The sequence below is a fragment of the Delphinapterus leucas genome, chromosome 4 (genome assembly GCF_059928025.1).
Source record: "Delphinapterus leucas isolate spDelLeu-1000000601 "Yukka" chromosome 4, BTC_Dleu_Yukka2, whole genome shotgun sequence".
NCBI lineage: Eukaryota > Metazoa > Chordata > Mammalia > Artiodactyla > Monodontidae > Delphinapterus > Delphinapterus leucas.
In genome coordinates this window covers 159,945-181,641 of record NC_143132.1, presented here as the reverse complement: position 1 = coordinate 181,641, position 21,697 = coordinate 159,945, and the positions used below count along the sequence as shown (strand labels likewise).

The following is a 21,697-nucleotide window of genomic DNA, read 5'->3' as shown; positions in this document are numbered from 1 at the left end:
CTCTCTCCTGAAGCTCACTTCTTTTATCTATTTTCACTTTTATTAAGGTATAACTGACAAAATTGTAAGGTATTTAAGTGTACAGAATGATGATTTGATATCTGTATACATTGTCAATGAATTGCCCCCATTGAGCTAATTAATACATCTGTCACTTCACATATTTACCTTTATTTTTAAAGTGAGAATACTTAAGTTCTACTCTCTTAGCAAATTTCAGTTACACAGCACAGTATTATCAACTGTGGTCACTATGGTATACAGCGGATCCTCAGACCTTGTTCACCTCGTTACTGAAAGCTTGTGCCCGATTACCAGACTCTCCCTATTTCCTTCACCCCCACAGCCCCTGGCAACCACTTTCCTACTGTTTCTCTGAGTTCAGATTTTTTTTAGATTCCACATATGAATGATACCATGAAGTATTTGTCCAGCTTCTTTCACTTAGCAGAATGCCTTCTAGGTTCATCCATGTTGTTGCAAATGGCAAGATTTCTTTCTTTTTCATGGCTGAATAATACTCCATTGTGTGTGTGAATATATAAAATCACATTTTCCTCATCTATTCCTCTGTCAATGGATAGGTTCTTTCCATATCTTGGTTATTGTGATAATGCTGCAGTGAACATGGGAGTATAGGTATCTCTTTGAGACAATGGTTTCATTTCCTTTAGATATAAACCCAGATGTGGAATTGCTGGATCATATGGTAGTTCTATCTTTAATTTTTTGAGGAGCTCCACTGTGTCTGTCCCACTAACTGTGTACAGAGTTTCCCTTTTCTCCACATCCTCGCCAGCTTTTGTTACTGCTTATCTTTTTGATAATACATATCCTAACAGGTGTGAGGTGATATCTCATTGTGGTTTTGATTTGCATTTCCCTGATGATTAGTGACATTGAGCACTTTTTCATGTACTTATTGGCCATTTATATGTCTTCTTTGGAAAAATATCTATTCAGGGTCTTTGCCCAGTTTAAATTGGGTTGTTTTTGTTATTATTTTTGCTATTGAGTTGTATGAGTTCTTTATATATTTTGCATATTAATCCCTTATTAGATAGGTGGTTTACAGACATTTTATCCAATTCTATAGTATATCTTTTCATTTTGTTGATGGTTTCCTTTGCTGTGTGGAAGCTTTTTAGTTCAATGTAGTCCTTCTTACTTATTTTTGCTTTTGTTGCCTTTGCTTTTGGTGTCTAATCCGTAAAATTATTGGCAAGACCAGTGTCTCAAGGAGCTTTCATTCTTATGCAAGTGGTTATCAAGTTTTCCCAGCACTGTTTTGAAGAGATTATCTTTTCCCCATTGTGTGTTCTTGGCTTATTTGTTGAAAATTTGTTGACCTCATATGTATGGGTTAATTTCTAGGCTCTCCATTCTGTTCCATTGATCTATGTGTCTGTTTTTATGCCAATTCCATACAGTTTTGATTACTCTAGTTTGAAATCAGGAAGTGTGATGCCTCTAGCTTTGTTCTTCTTTATCAAGATTGCTGTGGTTATTTGGGGTCTTTTGTGGTTCCATACAAATTTTAGGATTGTTTTTTCTATTTCTGTGAAAAATGCCATTGAAATTTTGATAGTGATTGCATTGTATCTGTAGCTTTCTTCGGGTAGTATGAACATTTAAACAATACTGATTCTTCCTATCCGCGAACACGGGATATCTTTCCGTTTGTTTGTGTCTCCTTCAATTTCTTTCATTAGTATCTTTTAGTTTTCAATGTACAGATCTTTCACCTCCTTGGTTAAATTTATTCCTAGGTTTTTTTTTTTTGATATAATTATAAATGGGATTGTTTTCTTAATTTCTCTTTCTGATAGTTTATTGTTGGTGTATAGAAATGCAACTGATTTTTGCTGATTTTGTATCCTGCAACTTTACTAATTTTGTTTATTAGTTCTAACAGTTTTTTGGTGGAGTCTTTAGGGTTTTCTATATATAGTGTCATGTCATCTTCAAATGGAGACATTTTTACTTCTTCCTGTCCAATTTGGATGCCTTTTCTTTCTTTTTCTTTCCAAATAGCTGTGCTGGGACTTTTAGGACTGTGTTGAATAAAAGTGGTAAGAGCGGCATCCTTGTCTTGTTCCTGATCTTAGAGGAAAAGCTTTTAGCTTTTCACCATTGAGTATGATGTTAGATGTGGGCTTGTCATATATGGCCTTTATTATGTTGTGGTATGTCCCACCTATACCCAGTTTTTTGAGAGGTTTTATAATGGTAGGTAGTTGAATTTTATCAAATGCTTTTTCTGCATATATTGAGATGATCATATGATTTTTATTCTTCATTTTGTTAATGTGGCATATTACATTTATGGATTTGCTAAGTTGAACCATCCCTGCATCCCAGGAATAAATCCCACTTGATTATGGTGTGTGATCCTTTCAATGTTTTTTTTTTTAATTTTTAATTTTATATTAGAGTATAGTTAATTAACAATGTTGTGTTAGTTTCAGGTGTACAGCAAAGTGACTTAGTTATACATATTCATATATCTATTCTTTTTCAAATTCTTTCCCATGTAGGTTATTACAGAGTATTGAGTAGAGTTCCCTGTGCTGTACAGTAGGTTCTTGTTGATTGTCTGTTTTACATTTAGTAGCGAGCATATGCCAATCCCAACCTCCCAATTCATACCCTCCCCCGACCTTTCCCCCTAATGTATTGTTGAATTGATTTGCTAATATTGTATTGAGGATTTTCCAACTATGTTCATTAGGGATATTGGCCTGTGATTTTCTTTTCTTGTAGTGTTCTTGTCTGGCTTAGGTATCAGGGTAATGCTGGCCTCTTGTAGAATGAGAAATGAGTTTGGAAGAGTTCCCTCCTCTTCTGTTTTTGGAAGAATTTGAGAAGGTTAGGTATGAATTCTTTAAACTTTTGGTGGAATTTGTCAGTGAAGCAGTTTGGTCCTGGACTTTTGTTTGTTGGGAGGTTTTTGATTACTGATTCAATCTCCTAATAGTAATTGGTCTGTTCAGATTTCTTGTATCTTCATGATTTATTCTTGGTAGGCTCTGTGTTTCTAGGAATTTATCAATTTCTTCTAGGTTATCCAATTTGTTGGCATATAATTATTCATACTGTCTCTTATGATCCTTTGTATGATATCAGTTATAATAGCTCCTGTTTCATTTAAAATTTTATATATTTCAGTCCTCTTCTTGGTAAGTCTAGCTAAAGATTTGTCTATTTTGTTTATCTTTTAAAAAAGGAAACTCGTTGATCTTTTCTGTTGTCTTGTTAGTATCTATCTCATTTATTTCCTTCCTTCTACTAACTTTGGGCTAATTTGTTCTTCTTTTTCTAGTTCCTTGAGGTGCAAAGTTAGATTTGCTTATTTGAGATATTCGTTTTTTCTTAATGTAGGCAGTATTACTGTAAACTTCCCTCTTAGAACTGCTTTTGCTGCATCCCATAAGTTTTGGTGTGTTGTATTTCCATTTTTGTGTGTCTCAAGATATTTTTTGATTTCCCTTTTGAATTCTTCTTTGACCCATTGGTTGTTTGGGAGCATGTTGTTTAATCTCCACATATTTGTGAATTTTCCAGTTTTCTTCTTGTAATTGATTTCTAGTTTCATACCATTGCTATGAGAAAAGATGTTTGATATGATTTCAGTCTTCTTAAATTTATTAAGACTTGTTTTGTGGTTTAACATATGACCTATCCTGGAGAATGTTCCTTGAGTTCTTGAGAAAATGTATATACTCTGCTGCTGTTGCCTGAAATGTTGTACAGGTCTGTTAATCCATCTGGTCTAATGTGTAGTTTAAGTCAAGTGTCGCCTTATGATTTTCTGCCTGGATGACTTATCCATTGTTGAAAATTGGCTATTAAAGTCCCCTACAGTTATTGGATTGCTGTCTATTTCTCTCTTCAGCTCTCTTAATATTTTCGATAATATTTAGGTGCTCTGTCTTTTGAGGTTTTAATTGAGCATTTTATATGACTCCATTTTCTCAGCATAGCAGTTACACTTGCTCTTTTTTGCTTTTTTAATTGGTTTCTGTACAGTTTTCAATGTGTATTTACAGCTGTTCCGAGTCTGTTTTCATCTAACACTCTTAGGCTTCATGGTTAGTGTGAGCACTTTAGGATAACAGGGTAATCCTGATTTCTCCCTCCTGTCCCTTGTATCATCATTTTCATTCATTTTATTATATATAAGTATAGCTATACATACGTACATAAGCATACATGGTTAAATACTGTGTTGCTATTATTTTGGACAAGATGTTAAGTTGATTAAGAATAGGAAAAATAAAAGTTTTAGTTTTATCTTCATTTATTTCTGTTTCAGTGATTTTCTTTCTTTATGCAGATCCGTATTTCTGATCTACAGGCAGACCTCAGAGATATTGCAGGTTCAGTTCCAGACCACCGCAATAAAGCAAGTTGCACGAATTTTTTGGTTTCTCAGTGCATATAAAAGTTTTGTTTACACTATGCTGTAGTCTGTTAGGTGTGCAGTAGCATTATGTCTAAAACAGCAATGTACATACCTTAATTAAAATATACTTTATTGCTAAAAAATGCTAACCATCATCTGAGCCTTCAGTGAGTTCTAATCTTTTTGCAATAGTAACATCAAAGATGTTAATCACAGATTACCATAACAAATACAATAAAAATGAAAAAGTTTGAAATGTTGCGAGAATTACCAAAATGTGACACACAGACACAAAGTGAGCAAAGGTTGTTGGAAAATGGTGCCAACAGGGTTGCTCGATGCAAGGTTGCCACAGCCTTCAATTTGTAAAAAGTACGGTATCTGTGAGGCACAATAAAATGAGATCTGCCTGTATATCATTTTCCTTCTTTCTAAAGAACTTCTTTTAACATTTCTTGCAAAGCAGGCCTACTGGCAACAAGTTCCCTCTATTTTGTTTGTCTGAGAAAGTCTTTATTTCTCCTTCACTTCTGAAGGATAATTTCACAGGGTGCAGAATTCTAGGTTGGTGGGGTTTTTTCTCTCAACACTTTAAATATTTCACTCCACTCTCTTCTTGCTTGCATGGTTTCTGAGAATTCAGATGAAATTTTATCTTTGTTCCCCAGTAGGTAGGTGTCTTTTCTCCCCAGCTTCTTTCAGGACTTTTTCTTTATCTTTTGAGTGTCTGTAGTTTGAAAATGACATGCCTAGTTTTACTTTTTTTTTTTTTTTTCCCCCACATTTATCTTGCTTGGTGTGCTCTGCACTCCTTGATCTGTGGGTTGGTGTTTGACATTAATTTGGGGAAGTTCTGTCATTAGTTTTTCAACTACTTCTTCTGATCCCACCTCTCATTCTTCTCCTGGTACTTCCGTTTTGTGTCTACTATACCTTGTGTTGTCCTACAGCCCTTGAATATGTTGTTGTATTTTTTAGCCTGTTTTCTGTCCTTTTCAGCTTTGGAGGTTTCTGTTGTCATTTCCTCAAGCTTGGAGGCTTGTTGCTCAGCTGTGTCCTAACTAATGAGCCCATTGAAGACATCCTTCGTTTCTGTTACATTGTTTTTCATCTTGAGCATTTGTTTTTGGTTCTTTTCAAGAATTTTCCTTTCTCTGCTTACATTGCCCATCTGTTCCTGCACGCTGTCTGCTTTATCCATTAGAGCCCTGAGCATATGAATCATAGTTGTTAAATTCCCAGCCTGATAATTACAGCATCCCTGCTGTGTCTGAGTCTGGTTCTAAGCCTTGCTGTGTGTCTTATACTGTTAGTATGTCTTGTGGTTTTCTCCTGATAGCCAGGCTTGATGACTGGATAAAGGTTCAGTGCAAACAGGCCTGTAGTGATGTGGTGGTGAGATGTGGGTCGGGGAGTGTTCTGTGGTCCTTCTGGGGTCTCAGTGTTCAGTGAGCCTGGGCCTCTGCACTGTGAACTTCACAGGTGCTTCTCAGTTTCTTTTCCTCTTTTAGGTGGGACAGGATGGCTGGAGGGGGCTCAAGTTGGATAGTTCTCGTTCTTCAGCTGGTTAGGTTCTGTTAACTAGTTTCTCCTGAGTGCAGACCCTGTTAAGAAGAACAGAATACTCTGGTGTATTTCAAATGCTTCCTTTCGAACTTGTCAGAAGCACGAGGGGACTTTTCTCTGACGTGTACTGTGGGGACCCCTGTGACTGAGCCCATCTGGAGCTTTGACTCTCAGGCTTGTCCACAGTGGGCCCCAGCAACTTGTCAACCACAGTTCATGTTTCCTCCCCTGGCAAGTTGTGATTCTCTGTACGATCCTCCTCGACTTATGATGGGGCTGCATCCCGACACACCCATCATAAGTTGAAAATATCAAAGTCCAAAATGCAGGGACTTCCCTGGTGGCGCAGTGGTTAAGAATCCGCCTACCAATGCAGGGGACACGGGTTTGAGCCCTGGTCCAGGAAGATCCCACATGCCACAGAGCAGCTAAGCCTGTGAGCCACAACTACTGAGCCTGTGCTCTAGAGCCCACGTGCCACAACTACCGAATCCCGCACGCCTAGAGCCTGTGCTCCGCAACAAGAGAAGCCACCACAATGAGAAGCCTGTGCACCGCAACGAAGAGTATCCCCCGCTCGCTGCGACTAGAGAAAGCCCGCGTGCAGCAACGAAGACCCAACACAGTCAAAAATAAATAAATAAATTTATAAACAAAAAACTTCAAAATGCACATAACACACCTAAGTTCCTGAATATCACAGCTGAGCCTTGCCTGCCTTAAATGTGCTCAGAGCACTCACATGAGCCTACAGTTGGGCAAAATCATAACCAAAGCCCATTTGATAATAAAGCGTTGACTATCTCATGTAATTGACTCAGTACTGTACTGAAAGTGTCGTTCACCCTAGCAATCTCATGGCTGACAGGGCTGTGGCTTGTGTGGCTCATGCGTTGCACTGTGTATCGCTAGCTGGGAAAAGATCAAAATTCAAAATCTGAGGCATAGTCTTTACTGAATTCCTATTGCACCGTTGTAAAGTTGAACCATCATAAGTAGGGGACCGTCTGTATTAGTCTCTCAATTTCTCCTATTTGGGGGCAGCAGTTTGCTCCGTGACCTCATTTCTCTTACGGATCTAGGAAGAGTTCTTGATGTTTCAGTTTGTTCAGCTTTTTACTTGTTAGGACAGAATGGCAACTTCCCCCTAAGAGCAGGAGTGATGCAGGGAGGGCCGCTCCACCACTTCTACTCCATATTGTACTGGGAAACCTAACCAGTGCAAAAGGGAGAGAAGAAGTGAAAGGCACACAGAACGAAGACACAGAAATAAACCATCCCTTTCTCAGACAGCATGATTGTCTTTGTAGAAAATCCCAAGGAATCTCCAAAAACTTTCCTAGACTAGTAGGCAGGTTTAAGAAGATCACAAAGTCAACATACAAAAACCAGTCATATTTTTATATAAATACTAGCACTGTACAATACTATTTACAGTAGCTCCAAAATGATGAAATCTGACAAAACGTACAAGATCTGTATGCTGAAAACTACGTGATGCTGGTAGATACACATTGTTCATGGGCTGGAAGACAACCTTCTAAGGATGTCTCTTCTCCCCAGATTAATCTGTAGATTTAATACAATTCCAGTAAAAATCTAAGCAGGAGTTTTTGTAGATAAGTTCATTGTAAAATTTATGTGGAATGTAAACAAACTAGAATAGCTGATACAATTTTTAAAAGAACAAAATTGGAAGAATTATGGTACCTGACTTTAAAACTTAGTATAAAGCTCTGGTAGTCAAAACTGTGAAACTGGTGAAACGATAGACACGTAAGTCGATGGAACAGAATAGACAGTATATTCCTACAAATACGGTCAACTGATTCTTAACAGAGGGGCAAAGTTAATTTAATGGAGAAAAGATAGTCTTTTCACCTAATTATATTGGAACAGTTGGCCATCCATGTGCAAAAAAAAAAAAAAGAACTTCATCTTTAAGCCTCATACCTCATACTAAACAATGAACTCAAAACTGATTACAGATCTAATTGCTTAGAACATAAAACTATAAAACTCTCAGAAGAAATCACAGGAGAAAGTGTTCCTGGGTTAGTCAAAGGGTTTTTAGGTGTGACTCTAAAAGCATAATCTATTAAAGAAAAAGTTGATAAATTGGACTTCATCAAAAGTGAAAATGTCTGTCCTGTAAAAGACAGTGTTAAGAGAATGAAAAGACAGGCTAAGGTTAGGAGAAAATATTTGCAAATCACATATCCAGTGTGTATCCTGAATATACAAAGAATTCTCAAAATTCAACACTCCCGAGGGGCACCTAGGGGCGCTGGGCCGCTCTTGACTTTGGTGCAACGTGACCTCTGTGGCACTCCTGCTTTGATGTTCCACATTTTTTTTTCTTTGTTAAATAAACATCAACATTTTATTCAAAATTAGGCCAGGAAATTGACATAGTCAAATATAATCTAGGAACAGTTACTTTTTTTTTTTTTAACATCTTCATTGGACTATAATTGCTTTAGAATGGTGTGTTGGATGCTGCTGTGTAACAGAGTGAATCAGCTATATGTGTACGTATATCCCCACATCCCCTCCCTCTTGCGTCTCCCTCCCACCCTCCCTATCCCACCCCTCTAGGTGGTCACAAAGCACCAATCTGATCTCCCTGTGTCATGCAGCTGCTTCCCACTAGCTATCTATTTTACGTTTGGTAGTGTATATATGTCCATGCCACTCTCTCACTTCGTCCCAGCTTACGCTTCCCCCTCCCTGTGTCCTCAAGTCCAAACCCTATCTCTGTGTCTTTATTCCTGTCCTGCTCCTAGGTTCATCAGAACCTTTTTTTCTTTTTTTAGATTCCATACATATGTGTTAGCATACGGTATTTGTTTTTCTCTTTCTGACTGACTTCACTCTGTATGACAGACTCTAGGTGCATCCACCTCACTACAAATAACTCAGTTTCGTTTCTTTTTATGGCTGAGTAATATTCCATTGTATACATGTGTCACATCTTCTTTCTCCATTCATCTGTTGATGGACACTTAGGTTGCTTCCATGTCCTGGCTATTGTAAATAGAGCTGCAATGAACACTGTTGTACATGACTCTTTGAATTATGGTTTTCTCAGGGTATATGCCCAGTAGTGGGATTGTTGGGTCATATGGTAGTTCTATTTTTAGTTTTTTAAGGAACCTCCATACTGTTCTCCATAGTGGCTGTATCAATTTACATTCCCACCAACAGTTCAAGAGGGTTCCCTTTTCTCCACACCCTCTCAAGCATTTATTTTTTGTAGATTTTTTGATGACTGGTGTGAGGTGATACCTCATTGTAGTTTTGATTTGCATTTCTCTAATGATTAGTGATGTTGAGCATCTTTTCATGTGTTTGTTGGCAATCTGTATATCTTCTTTGGAGAAATGTCTATTTAGTTCTTCTGCCCATTTTTGGATTGGGTTTTTGTTTTTTTGATATTGAGCTGCATGAGCTGCTTGTATATTTTAGAGATTAATCCTTTGTCAGTTGCTTCATTTGCAAATATTTTCTCCCATTCTGAGGGTTGTCTTTTGGTCTTATTTATGGTTTCCTTTGCTGTGCAAAAGCTTTGAAGTTTCATTAGGTCCCATTTGTTTATTTTTGTTTTTATTTCCATTTCTCTAGGAGGTGGGTCAAAAAGGATCTTGCTCTGATTTATGTCACAGAGTGTTCTGCCTATGTTTTCCTCTAAGAGTTTTATACTGTCTAGCTTTGCATTTAGGTCTTTAATCCATTTTGAGTTTATTTCTGGGTATGGTGTTAGGAAGTGTTCTAATTTCATCCTTTTACATGTAGCTGTCCAGTTTTCCCAGCACCACTTTTGAAGAGGCTATCTTTTCTCCATTGTATACTCTTGCCTCCTTTATCAAAGATAAGGTGACATGTGTGCGGCTTTATCTTTGGGCTTTCTATATCCTGTTCCATTGATCTATATTTCTGTTTTTATGCCAGTACCATACTGTCTTGATTACTGTAGCTTTGTAGTTTAGTCTGAAGTCCGGGAGCCTCATTCCTCCAGCTCTGTTTTTCTTTCTGAAGATTGTTTTGGCTATTTGGGGTCTTTTGTGTTTCCATACAAATTGTGCACTTTTTTGTTCTAGTTCTGTGAAAAATGCCATTGGTAGTTTGATAGGGATTGCATTGAATCTGTAGATTGCTTTGGGTGGTACAGTCATTTTCACAATGTTGATTCTTCCAATCCAAGAACATGGTATATCTCTCCATCTGTTTGTATCATCTTTAATTTCTTTCATCAGTGTCTTATAGTTTTCTGCATACAGGTCGTTTGTCTCCTTAGGTAGGTTTATTCCTAGGTATTTTAATTTTTATGTTGCAATAGTAAATCGGAGTGTTTCTTTAATTTCTCTTTCAGATTTTTCATCATTAGTGTATAGGAATGCAGGAGATTTCTGTGCATTAATTTTGTATCCTGCTACTCTACGAAATTCATTAATTAGCTCTAGTAGTTTTCTGGTAGCATCTTTAGGATTCTCTATGTATAGTATCATGTCATCTGCAAACAGTGACAGTTCTTCTTTTCTGATTTGGATTCCTTTTATTTATTTTTCTTCTCTGATTGCTGTGGTTAAAACTTCCAAAACTATGTTGAATAATAGTCGTGAGAGTGGGCAACCTTGTCTTGTTCCTGATCTTAGAGGAAATGGTTTGAGTTTTTCACCATTGAGAATGATGTTGACTGTGGGTTTGTCATATATGGCCTTTATTATGTTAAGGTAGGTTCCCTGTATGCCTACTTTCTGGAGAGTTTTTATCATAAATGGGTGTTGAATTTTGTCAAAAGCTTTTTCTGCATCTATTGAGATTATCATATGGTTTTTCTCCTTCAATTTGCTAATATTGTTTATCACATTGATTGATTTGCATATATTAAAGAATCCTTGCATTCCTGGGATAAACCCCACTTGATCATGGTGTATGATCCTTTTAATTGTGCTGTTGGATTCTGTTTGCTAGTATTTTGTTGAGGATTTTTGCATCTGTGTTCATCAGAGATATTGGCTGTAGTTTTCTTTTTTTGTGACATCGTTGTTTGGTTTTGGTATCAGGGTGATGGTGGCCTCGTAGAATGAGTTTGGGAGTGTTCCTCCCTCTGCTATATTTTGGAAGAGTTTGAGAAGGATGGGTGTTAGCTCTTCTCTAAATGTTTGACAGAATTCGCCTGTGAAGCCATCTGGTCCTGGGCTTTTGTTTGTTGGAAGATTTTTAATCACAGTTTCAATTTCATTGCTTGTGTTTCGTCTGTTTATATTTTCTGTTTCTTCCTGGTTCAGTCGTGGAAGGTTGTGCTTTTCTAAGAATTTGTCCATTTCTTCCAGTTTGTCCATTTTATTGGCATAGAGTTGCTTGTAGTAATCTCTCATGATCCTTTGTACTTCTGCAGTGTCAGTTGTTACTTCTCCTTTTTCATTTCTATTTCTGTTGATTTGAGTCTTCTCCCTTTTTTCTTGGTGAGTCTGGCTAATGGTTTATCAATTCTGTTTATCTTTTCAAAGAACCAACTTTTAGTTTTATTGATCTTTGCTATCGTTTCCTTCATTTCTTTTTCATTTATTTTTGATCTGATCTTTATGATTTCTTTCCTTCTGCTAACTTTGGGGGGGTTTTGTTCTTCTTTCTCTAATTGCTTTAGGTGTAAAGTTAGGTTGTTTTGAGATTTTTCTTGTTTCTTGAGGTAGGATTGTATTGCTATAAACTTCCCTCTTAGAGCTGCTTTTGCTGCATCCCATAGGTTTTGGGTCATTGTGTTTTCATTGTCATTTGTTTCTAGGTATTTTTTAATTTCCTCTTTGATCTTTTCAGTGATCTCTTGGTTATTTAGTAGTGTATTGTTTAGCCTCCATGTGTTCGTATTTTTTACAGATTTTTTCCTGTAATTGATATCTAGTCTCATAGGTTGTGGTCAGAAAAGATACCTGATACGATTTCAATTTTCTTAAATTTACCAGGGCTTGATTTGTGACCCAGGATATGATGTATCCTGGAGAATGTTCTGTGAGCACTTGAGAAGAAAGTATTCTGTTTGTTTTTGGATGGAATATCATATAAATATCAATTAAGTCCATCTTGTTTAATGTGTCATTTAAAGCTTGTGTTTCCTTATTTATTTTCATTTTGGATGATCTGTCCATTGAGGAAAGTGGGGTGTTAAAGTCCCCTACTATTATTGTGTTACTGTCGATTTCCCCTTTTATGGGTGTTAGCATTTGCCTTATGTATTGAGGTGCTCCTATGTTGGGTGCATATATATTTACAATTGTTATATCTTCTTCTTGGATTGATCCCTTGATCATTATGTAGTGTCCTTCTTTGTCTCTTGTAATAGTCTTTATTTTAAAGTCTGTTTTGTCTGATATGAGAATTGCTACTCCAGCTTTCTTTTGATTTCCATTTGTATGGAATATCTTTTTCCATCACCTGACTTTCAGTCTGTATGTGTCCCTAGGTCTGAAGTGGTTCTCTGTAGACAGCATATGTACGGGTCTTGTTTTTGTATCCATTCAGCCAGTCTATGTCTTTTGATTGGAGCATTTAATCCATTCACGTGTAAGGTAATTATCGATATGTATGTTCCTATTACCATTTTCTTAATTGTTTTGGGTTGGTTTTTGTAGGTTTTTGCTTCTCTTGTGTCTCCTGTCTGGAGAAGTTCCTTTAGCATTTGTTGTAAAGCTGGTTTGGTGGTGCTGAATTCTCTTAACTTTTGCTTATCTGTAAAGGTTTTAATTTCTCCATCGAATCTGAATGAGATCCTTGCTGGTAGAGTAATCTTGGTTGTAGGTTTTTCCCTTTCATCACTTTAAGTATGTCCTGCCACTCCCTTCTGGCTTGCAGAGTTTCTGCTGAAAAATCATCTGTTAACCTTATGGGGATTCCTTTGTATGTTCTTTGTTGCTGTTCCCTTGATGCTTTTAATATTTTTTTCTTTGTATTTAATTTTTGATAGTTTGATTAGTATGTGTCTCGGCATGTTTCTCTTTGGGTTTATCCTGTATGGTACTCTCTGCGCTTCCTGGACTTGATTGACTATTTCCTTTCCCATGTTAGCGAAGTTTTTGACTATAATCTCTTCAAATATTTTCTCAGACCCTTTCTTTTTCTCTTCTTCTTCTGGGACCCCTGTAATTCGAATGTTGGTGCGTTTAATGTTGTCCCAGAGGTCTCTGAGACTGTCCTCAATTCTTTTCATTCTTTTTTCTTTATTCTGCTCCCTGGAGGTTATTTCCACCCTTTTATCTTTCAGGTCACTTATCCATTCTTCTGCCTCAGTTATTCTGTTATTAATTCCTTCTAGGGTATTTTTAATTTCAGTAGTTGTGTTATTCATCACTGTTTGTTTGCTCTTTAATTCTTCTAGATCCTTGTTAAATGTTTCTTGTATTTTCTCCATTCTGTTTCTGAGATTTTGGATCATCTGTACTATCATTACTCTGAATTCTTTGTCCGGTAGGTTGCGTATTTCGTCTTCATTTATTTGGTCTTGTAGGTTTTTACCTTGCTCCTTTGTCTGTAACATATTTTTTTGTCATTATATATATATTTTTTGATGGGTGGTGCTGTATTCCTGTCTTACTGGTTGTTTGGCCTGAGATGTCCAGCAGTGGAGTTGGCAGGCAGTTGGATAGAGCTGGGTCTTGGTGCTGAGATGAAGACCTCCTGGAGGTCTGGCTCCAATTGATATTCCCTGGGGTCTGAGGTTCTCTGTTAGTCCAGTGGTTTGGACTCCAAGCTCCCACCACGGGAGCTCGGGCCTGACCTCCAGCCTGGGAACCAGGATCCTGCAAGCTTCATGGCACATTAAAAAAAAAAAAAAAAAAAAGAAGAAATAAAGAAAAAAAGGAGCAGTACAATATCAAAGAATGAAAAACAAAATAAAATTAGAAAGATAAAACATATATTAGGAAAAATAAAACTATAATTGAAACAACTGCAACAAGGTAAAATAAAACCACAGCAGAAAAAAGAAAAAAAAAGTGGGGGGGGAGCAACAAGCCAGGAGGAGAGATCACTAATGAACTATAAAGAATAAAATAAAATTAGAAAAATAAAAGGTTTATTAGGAAAAACAAAAATCTAAAAGAATCAATGACAGTGAATCAACAAGGTAAAATGGAACCCCAATCTAAAAGAGGACAAAAGAAAAAGAAAGAAAAAAAAAGCCTTGGCTATGAGGGCGGAGTTCTGGTGAAGGCGGAATAGGCAGGGGTGGGGTTTAGGGTGGGGCGGGACCTAGGTGGGTGGGGGGTGACGTTTGAGCGTGGGGTGGGGCCTCTGCTTAGGGTGGAAGGGGAGAGGCAGCACGTGGAAAGGAGGGCGTCTGGAGTGTGGAGCTAAGGAGTTTGGAGGTAGGGCCCTGAGTGGGGGTGTGTGGGTGGGGTTTAGACCCAGCGCATTGGGGCAGGTCTCAGAGGGGGTCTTTGAGTGTAGGGGTGTGGCTTGGGCTCTGCACAGCAGGAGGGAGGCTGGGAGGGCAGAGGATCAGGCTGGGCTTCTGGGGGCCCGAGTGGGCAGGGGAGACCTGGCCACGCTCCCTTTTGATCCTTTGCCCTCCCAACGGTCCGCCAATTTCCCCTTTCGGGTGTGGGATCCCTTCCCCTCCCCCAGGCGCCCCTTAGGGGAGCCAATCCTGTCCCACATCTGCTTCTCCTTCCCCCTCACTCCCCCCACTTCCTACCGGTCGTTGAGGGTTCCTCCCGTCCCTTTAGGTGTCCATGGGTCCCCACCGGTGCCTGGTAGGTGCCCTAGTTGTGTGGAGACGCAAATTCCGCGTCCTCCTAGTACGCCATCTTGACTCCGCCCCCGGTGTTCCACGTTTTTAAGAAGTGACTTCAGCCACCTTAAAGGGTGGTGAGAATCCTGAGGATACCCCAGACCAGGTTGATATTGTTGGAGAGTTAACACCCTGAAACACTTGAGGGCTTTAGGAACGTGGGGACAGCTGACTGCTGAGTGAGTGGGGTGGGCGAGAGGCTGATTTCCCGACCATTAGCCACGCCCAGTTCCGAGCTCCACGTGGCTCGATGGGGCTTGTAAACCCAGGCTGTGACTGGACTCGGTGACCACTGCCGTGTGGGCGCAAGAGAAGCCCTCCCGTGGGCCGGGCAGCTCAGCCCATTCTGTGCCTCTGGAGGTGACAGACGTGAAGACCCCAGAATCTGAGCAGCGAGGGGGCTGCACAGACACGGTGTCTCCTGTGCGTCTCCCTCCCTGCAGTTTGAGTTCATGATCGAGTCCATCCTCTATGCCCGGGACGCGTGGCTGAAGGAGGACGGGGTCATCTGGCCGACCACGGCCGCGCTGCACCTGGTGCCCTGCAGCGCCGACAGGGACTACCGCAGCAAGGTGCTCTTCTGGGACAACGCCTACGAGTTCGACCTCAGTGCCCTCAAGTGAGTGTCACCGGGCGCTCCCGGGCTGCGGGAGCATGCGGGGCGGGCTGCAGGTCTCAGAGCTGCCACCGTGCTGAGCTCAGTTTGCTCACGTGACTAAGAAGTTTGCACGTTGCCTTACAGGTCTTTAAACCAACAGATGTGATGGGAAATTGAAGTGTCCCATTTATAAGACCCCAAATATAATGGGAAAAATAAAGTCATGTTTATAAATGCGTGGGCTGTTAAAACAAATGGATGTTCCCACTAAGAGCCGTAACTTTTTAATAGGAGTCAGAAAATGTGTTAGTGAAGGCATCGCTGGCATTTGGCAAAGAAAGCGGTGCTCCACAAAAGTTCATTTCCTCGTGTGTAACATACATCAGGCTTGTGGTAGAGCTTCAGGTTTTAACATAAAACAGTCTTCTCTCAAGGCCTTCATGGTTGTCACATCGCCTCCTCTGAGAAGGATAGTGACACGTGTCGGCTGCGTCCCCTCTGAGGTGCCATGGGACGTGGGCAGGAGAGACCCAGCAGCAGCCCTGGAATTAGGGAAGGGCCCCTTTGTCAGAGGCAGAAAGAAGCTTCTGTTCAATGAGCCTGGACACCTGCTAAGTGTCCAGCTGGGGAGTTGGCAGCAAGATGGGGGCCTCTGGGCCTTTTTGTTTTTTGTTAAAAAACTCAAAAAAAGAAAATGTATCAACATAAAGGTATGGAATCTTCCCTAGTCAATGTACTCTCAACCCAAATCCCAAAGGGGATGGAGAGGAAGGGTCTCCAACAGAGTCGTTCCGTGGTTCATGTAGGACTAATGTGTGGGAAGGGCTGGGAAGGTTTGAAAAGAGCAGGGGGTGGGGGTGGGGTGTGGTTTCTCATGCTGCCCGAATTAACGCTCCGTAATGAAAGCGACAAGGAAAGACGGAGGAAGCTCTGAACACGGTCTGTGGTGTCCGGAAAAGGCGTACCGTGAACTGGAGGGTGGGGGGATAATGTGCTGAGGCCGCACGTTATCCGGGACACTGGTTGGCCCCTTGGAGGAGATGTCTGTTCTCCTCTCACACCATTCGTTAACATTTAATTTCCCGTGGATTCCGTGTTCTCTGGGTGTGTGCTGAGACCCCGCGAGTAGGGCACTGAGGGTCCCCGGAGGGCTGGCCGTCTCAGCCCTGCCTCTCGCCCGGTGAGTTAGAATTCCTGCTGACGCAGAGGAGGCGTGATAGCCTGAGATGTGGGTAAATGATATTGAGCAAAATTACTTTGACTTTTCCCCAGATCTTTAGCAATTAAGGAGTTTTTTTCGAAGCCCAAGTATAACCACATTTTGAAACCAGAAGACTGTCTCTCTGAGCCATGCACCATATTACAGCTGGACATGAGAACCGTGCAGATCGCTGACCTCGAGGTGAGAAGAGGTGACCCTTCCTTCCTGTTCAAATAAACAAGTTAAACTTGTTGCTATTGATTTTCCCACAGTCTTTTTTTTTTTCCTATTCTGATTTTGTTTTTTTGTATTTTTAGGTTATTTTCTTTATAGTTAACCTCTTTAACGTCTTCAGTTACTTTTAGATTTATGTGTAATATTCTCAGCATCTTCAGATTCAAATAAATTATATGTTTCATCATGGAATTTGAATTAAACTTTTTTTCTAAGTTTTTTTAACTCCCATTGATGATAAAATTCTTAAAATTCTTTTACTTACCCTCTGTGGCCACGAGGTGGCGTGTGTGGGCTCCGGACGACCCCATTATAAGGGCTGCTCTGAGGTGGAGGAAGCCCCTTCTGGAGCTTAGATGGGCAAAACCACGTGCAAACTGAACTTTTGAGGCTTTAGTTAGTTTGGGGATTGTAGAGACTCAGTCTGGAGCTTTATATTTGTACAAAGAATTGAGAAGAGGAAGTATTCCACCTGAATTTGGGGACAGAAAATTAGGCAAATGAGACCCAAATTGCTCAAAACCTTTTCTGATTATCTGCAGCCTTTGAGTTCAGGATGCAGGTTTTAACATTTACTTTCCCTAGGAGGAGATATGGTTTTTGATGTGTTCAGCTAAACTAGCAAGTTACAGATTTGTGGCATAACTACTGCAATAGACGGCGTGGCTGCCTGGGGCAGTGCTGTGGGATCCGGGATGGAGCCCCATGGAGGCAGGAGCTGCTTCCCGGTCCCCAGCGCCCTTTTCTGACTCATTTGCTTGAACACAGATGATGAAAGGTGAGCTTCACTTTGACATCAAGAAGGCAGGCACCCTCCACGGATTCACAGCCTGGTTCAGTGTCCAGTTCCAGAACCTGGAGGAGGATGAGCCACAGCTGGTGCTGAGCACGGGCCCGCTGCACCCGTGAGTGTGCCCCTCCTTCTCCTGGGGCAGCACACAAAGCCTGGCAGAGCCACGAGTTTCAAGATGTAGTAATATCGGGAGTGGGCCCAAATCTCTCCAGACGCGGTTGAGCCCTGGCCCAGGGGCGGGAGGGCTGGCGATGAGTCCGGGTTGCCTCCCCCCGGCATCGGGCTTCCTCGGGGCCGGGGTCAGGGGTCCCCGACACCCTGGATGGTCAGGCTCCACCTTCTCTCCGTGGCCCCAAACGCTGCTGCAGCTCTTCACCATCTGACACAGAAACAGCCCACAGGGTTCCAGGGGCTTTTACTCCGACTTCTGGGGAAGGCAGATGTTTCCCGAGATGCATCTTCTGAGCAGTAAGGTTTCGGGGCTGCACGCTTGCTCCTGCGTGTGGGGAAGCGCACCTTGTCTGTCGTGCTGCCGGACACAGTGGCCCCTCGGGGGGGGGGGGGGCGCCACCTTCATTCGGGGACTTCCGCTGCCCCTTTCAGGGATGGCCCCAATGCTCCCCTGCACCGTGTGATCGGCAGAAGTGAGCCCAGGGAGGGGTGCAGACGCCCGAGTCAGATGCCCCGCGGCCTTGGGGCCCAGGGGTCCTCAGCGTCCTTTGTGGAAGTCGAGCAGGAGAGCGAGCTGCCTGGCCAGAGCCTCCTTCCAGGGCCCGCAGGAGAGGGGCCTCAGGGGCCCCCACGAACCATGTGTGCCCGGCGTTTCCCACCTGAGCGTCTGCGTGGGGTCATCCACACACAGGTGGCATGGGGGCGAGATGGGGGGCAGGGCGTGGGCCAGGGAGGGAGACCCCCACCACGGTGGCTGAGGGGGTGGCCCAGCGTCAGGGAGGATGTGACACGAGGGGGAGACGCAGCAGAACCTCACTGCGGGGTGTGACCTGGGTCCTTTCAGGTGCTTGGGCGTGAGAGTCACAGGACTTACAGAATCCGGGGTGTCACTGCTCCCCCAAATGCTGCACTTGTTTGCTCACACTCAGCTGAACCTTCACAGGAATTATGACTTTTTTTGGACACGATTTCAGCAGCGTGTATCTCGCTTTAACTGCAGAAACTAGAACCGTGGGCGTCAGCAGTTCAGAGAAGGTGGCTTTGGGTGGGCACTGCCGTGCCAGCTCATGGAGGCTGGGTTGACCCCACGAGGGGCTGGGGACAGGCGGCCCCTGGGGACCTGGGGCTGGCCACGTGCCCCTGCGGCCCGGCCTCCTTGGCACGAGGGAGTCTGTGCAGCGTCCAGGAGGCCCCCCGGGTTGTGGGTCCACGCGGGTCCCATGAAGCTGTCTGATCACAGGGTGGGGGCATGGCAGTATCGATGGGCTCCCTGAGGGGTGACACCACGCCCCTGTCTTGCAGCACCACCCACTGGAAGCAGGTGCTGTTCATGATGGACGAGCCCGTGTCCGTCCTCGCGGGAGACGTGGTCACAGGCTCAGTGGTGTTGCAGAGAAACCCCGTGTGGAGACGGCACATGTCTGTCACTCTGAGCTGGTCCGTCACTTCTAGACAAGACCCCGGGTCACAGAAAGTAAGATATTTAGCTGTGGAGTCACGGGCTGTGGTGCCAGTCCGGGCAGCTGGTGGGTCTGTGGCGGTTGCAGTGGCAGATGCCTATTCCCACCCGGCGGACCCCGTGGCCAGAGCTGGGGCCGAGGGCCGGGCCATGGTGCAGCCTCGCTCCCCCCGCGTGCCTTGCCGTGGGCAGTGTGGACGTGCGGTGGAGTCGTGTTCTGGCCGTGGCAGCAGTTAGAGGGCTGAAGTGAGCATGTGGCCAGGCGGGGCCTTAGGGCTCACGGCTCACAGAGCCCATGGGAAATCCTCCTCTTCAGACTTAGGGTTAATGCAGGAGAGGGAAGAAAATAATCAAATGGTTTCCCTTTATTTTGTAGTACCTGTTTTGCGCTTTGCTTTATGCTGATTTACGTTAAAAAAGTTTAAATGTTTGTTGTTGAAAGTCTGCACCTGAATACCAGACTCTTGTCCACTATTAAATTATTATTAGGAAATACTGTGTGTTAATCAAACTGAAATGATTTATCACCTGATTGGTTTGTTTTCTTTGTCTTTCTCAGGTTGGAGAGAAAGTCTTCCCCATCTGGAGATGACAGGTGCAGCTCTGTGCGGGATGCAGCGTTGTGGAGGGACAGACGCGACTTAGTGGCGTCGGCCCTGGACGGGAACGCGTGTCCTGTGGAAGCCGCGGACTTGCACCAGGATGGGGTGGTAACACCCTCACCCGAGGGCGTGGGGCCGCGGGCCCTCCCCAGATGTGCCCGTGCTCCTCGGGGTCCACGCTCGCCATTGTCACTGTCCTGCCTGTCCTTAGAACTGGGCTGTGTTTCCAGGTGTCCACCTGTGGGTAGTTGATGGCCCAGTGTCCCTCAGCCAGGTCTAGTTCTAAGCTCGTAGGACACTCTCGTCAACCCTGTGCTCCTGTGAAGGTGGCTGTTCATGCGTCGTGTGTGCGTGTCCTTTCCGCCCTCGGCTCACCCACTCAGCTCGCGGGATGTGGGGTCACACAGAGCCTCATGGGAGCCTGAGGGGCGATGCATGCGATGGGGCTCTGCATGGGGTAGTCCACTTGTAGAGACGTCTTCCAGATAAATTATGTGTCGGCACATAGTACATGCTCAATAAATATTTTTTAATAAATGAATGTTGGTGTATATCCTGGTTCTGTGCACATACATTATTTTGCAAAAGCATGGATCATACTGTGTGCATTGCTCTGTAACCTTTCTCATCTAATATTATGAAGAAACTTTCATGCCAGTAGGTACACGTCTGCATTTTTTGGTGTGTGTGGTTTTGATTTTTAGTTAACTTTTTATTGAAATATAAATTATATACACCAAACCGCGTAAGTCATGAGTATACAGATGGATGAAGTTTCACAAAGTGGGCACACGTGTAACCAGTTTTCAGGCCCAGACCCTCCAACACGCTGGAGGCCCCAAGTGCCCCTCCCACTCAGAACCACCCCCAAGGCTGATACCTGGCTTCTATGACCAGAGAAGACTTGAGCCTGGTTTCAAACATTGTGTGAATGGGCTTGTACACTGTGAATTTGCTGTAGACTGAAGGTTTGTGACCTCTCAAAATTTATGTGTTGAAAACTAATCCCTAATATGGTGGTGTTAGGAGACGGGGCCTTTGGGAGGTAATGAGGTCATGAGGGTGGAGCCCCAAGGATGGGATTAGTGTCCTTATAAAAGAGGCCCCAGAGAGCACCCTGGTCCCCTTCCTCCATGTGAGGACACAGCAGGAAGACTGAACCAGGAAGGGGGCCTCACCAGACACTGAGTCTGCTGGTGTTTGACCTTGGACTTCTCAGCCTCCAGAGCTCTGAGACAGATGTTTCTGTTGTTTATAAGACACCCAGCCTATGATACTCTGTTACAGCAGCTCAAACACAGGCCTCAGCATGTGAATTTTGGAGGGACACAGACCATAGCATTCTGCCCCCGGGTCCCTCAAATTCATGTCCTCACCTGCAAATACATTCATTTCCATCCCAACAGCCCTAAAGTCTTGACTCAATCCAGCACCAGCTCCGAAGTCCAAAGTCTCCTCTAAATCTTATCGAAACCAGATATATGTGAGACTTGAGGTAGGATTCATCCAGAGGTGACTCATGGAACCACATGAGTTTGTGCTTCTAAAACATAGTGACAGGACAGGCACAGGACAGACACTCCCACTCTGAAAGGGGAACTTGGAAGGAATAAAAGGGTGGTGAGTCCCAGGCATGTCCAAAACCTAGCAAGGCAAGTTCCATCAGTATTTAGGTCTGGACAATAATCCTCTTTGGTTTGATGCTCTTCCCTCCAAGCCCACTGGGTGGCAGTGACCCTTCCACTTGGGCCACCGAAGGAGCTCTCTGTGAGGGCCCCACTCTTGAGGCCCTGGGCTGGGTCATCCTGGTGCCCTGAAACCGAAGAGGCACCGCCCCCGGCCCTGCCCTGTGAGGAGGAAGCAGCCTCACCTCCTGGGCC

General features: G+C 43.0%; 1 protein-coding gene across 4 annotated transcripts in view; it reads left to right on the top strand.

Moving 5' to 3' along the window:
* The window catches only part of PRMT2 (protein arginine methyltransferase 2), a 38,618-nt gene extending 18,260 nt beyond the window's left edge, over positions 1-20,358 (top strand). The window contains exons 7-12 of one of the 4 annotated variants that reach the window (XM_089910073.1): positions 15,203-15,378; positions 16,630-16,759; positions 17,561-17,697; positions 18,189-18,447; positions 19,059-19,230; positions 19,775-19,888. In XM_089910073.1, coding sequence (XP_089766199.1) covers positions 15,203-15,378; positions 16,630-16,759; positions 17,561-17,697; positions 18,189-18,447; positions 19,059-19,208 — 852 coding nt within the window. In that variant the 3' untranslated portion in view covers positions 19,209-19,230; positions 19,775-19,888. Of the gene's footprint in view, positions 1-15,202; positions 15,379-16,629; positions 16,760-17,560; positions 17,698-17,953; positions 18,155-18,188; positions 18,448-19,058; positions 19,231-19,774 lie in introns of those variants that run through there. The other 3 variants (XM_022596823.3, XM_089910074.1, XM_089910075.1) reach the window with 3 other exon arrangements.
* The last annotated feature ends 1,339 nt before the right edge of the window (positions 20,359-21,697 follow it).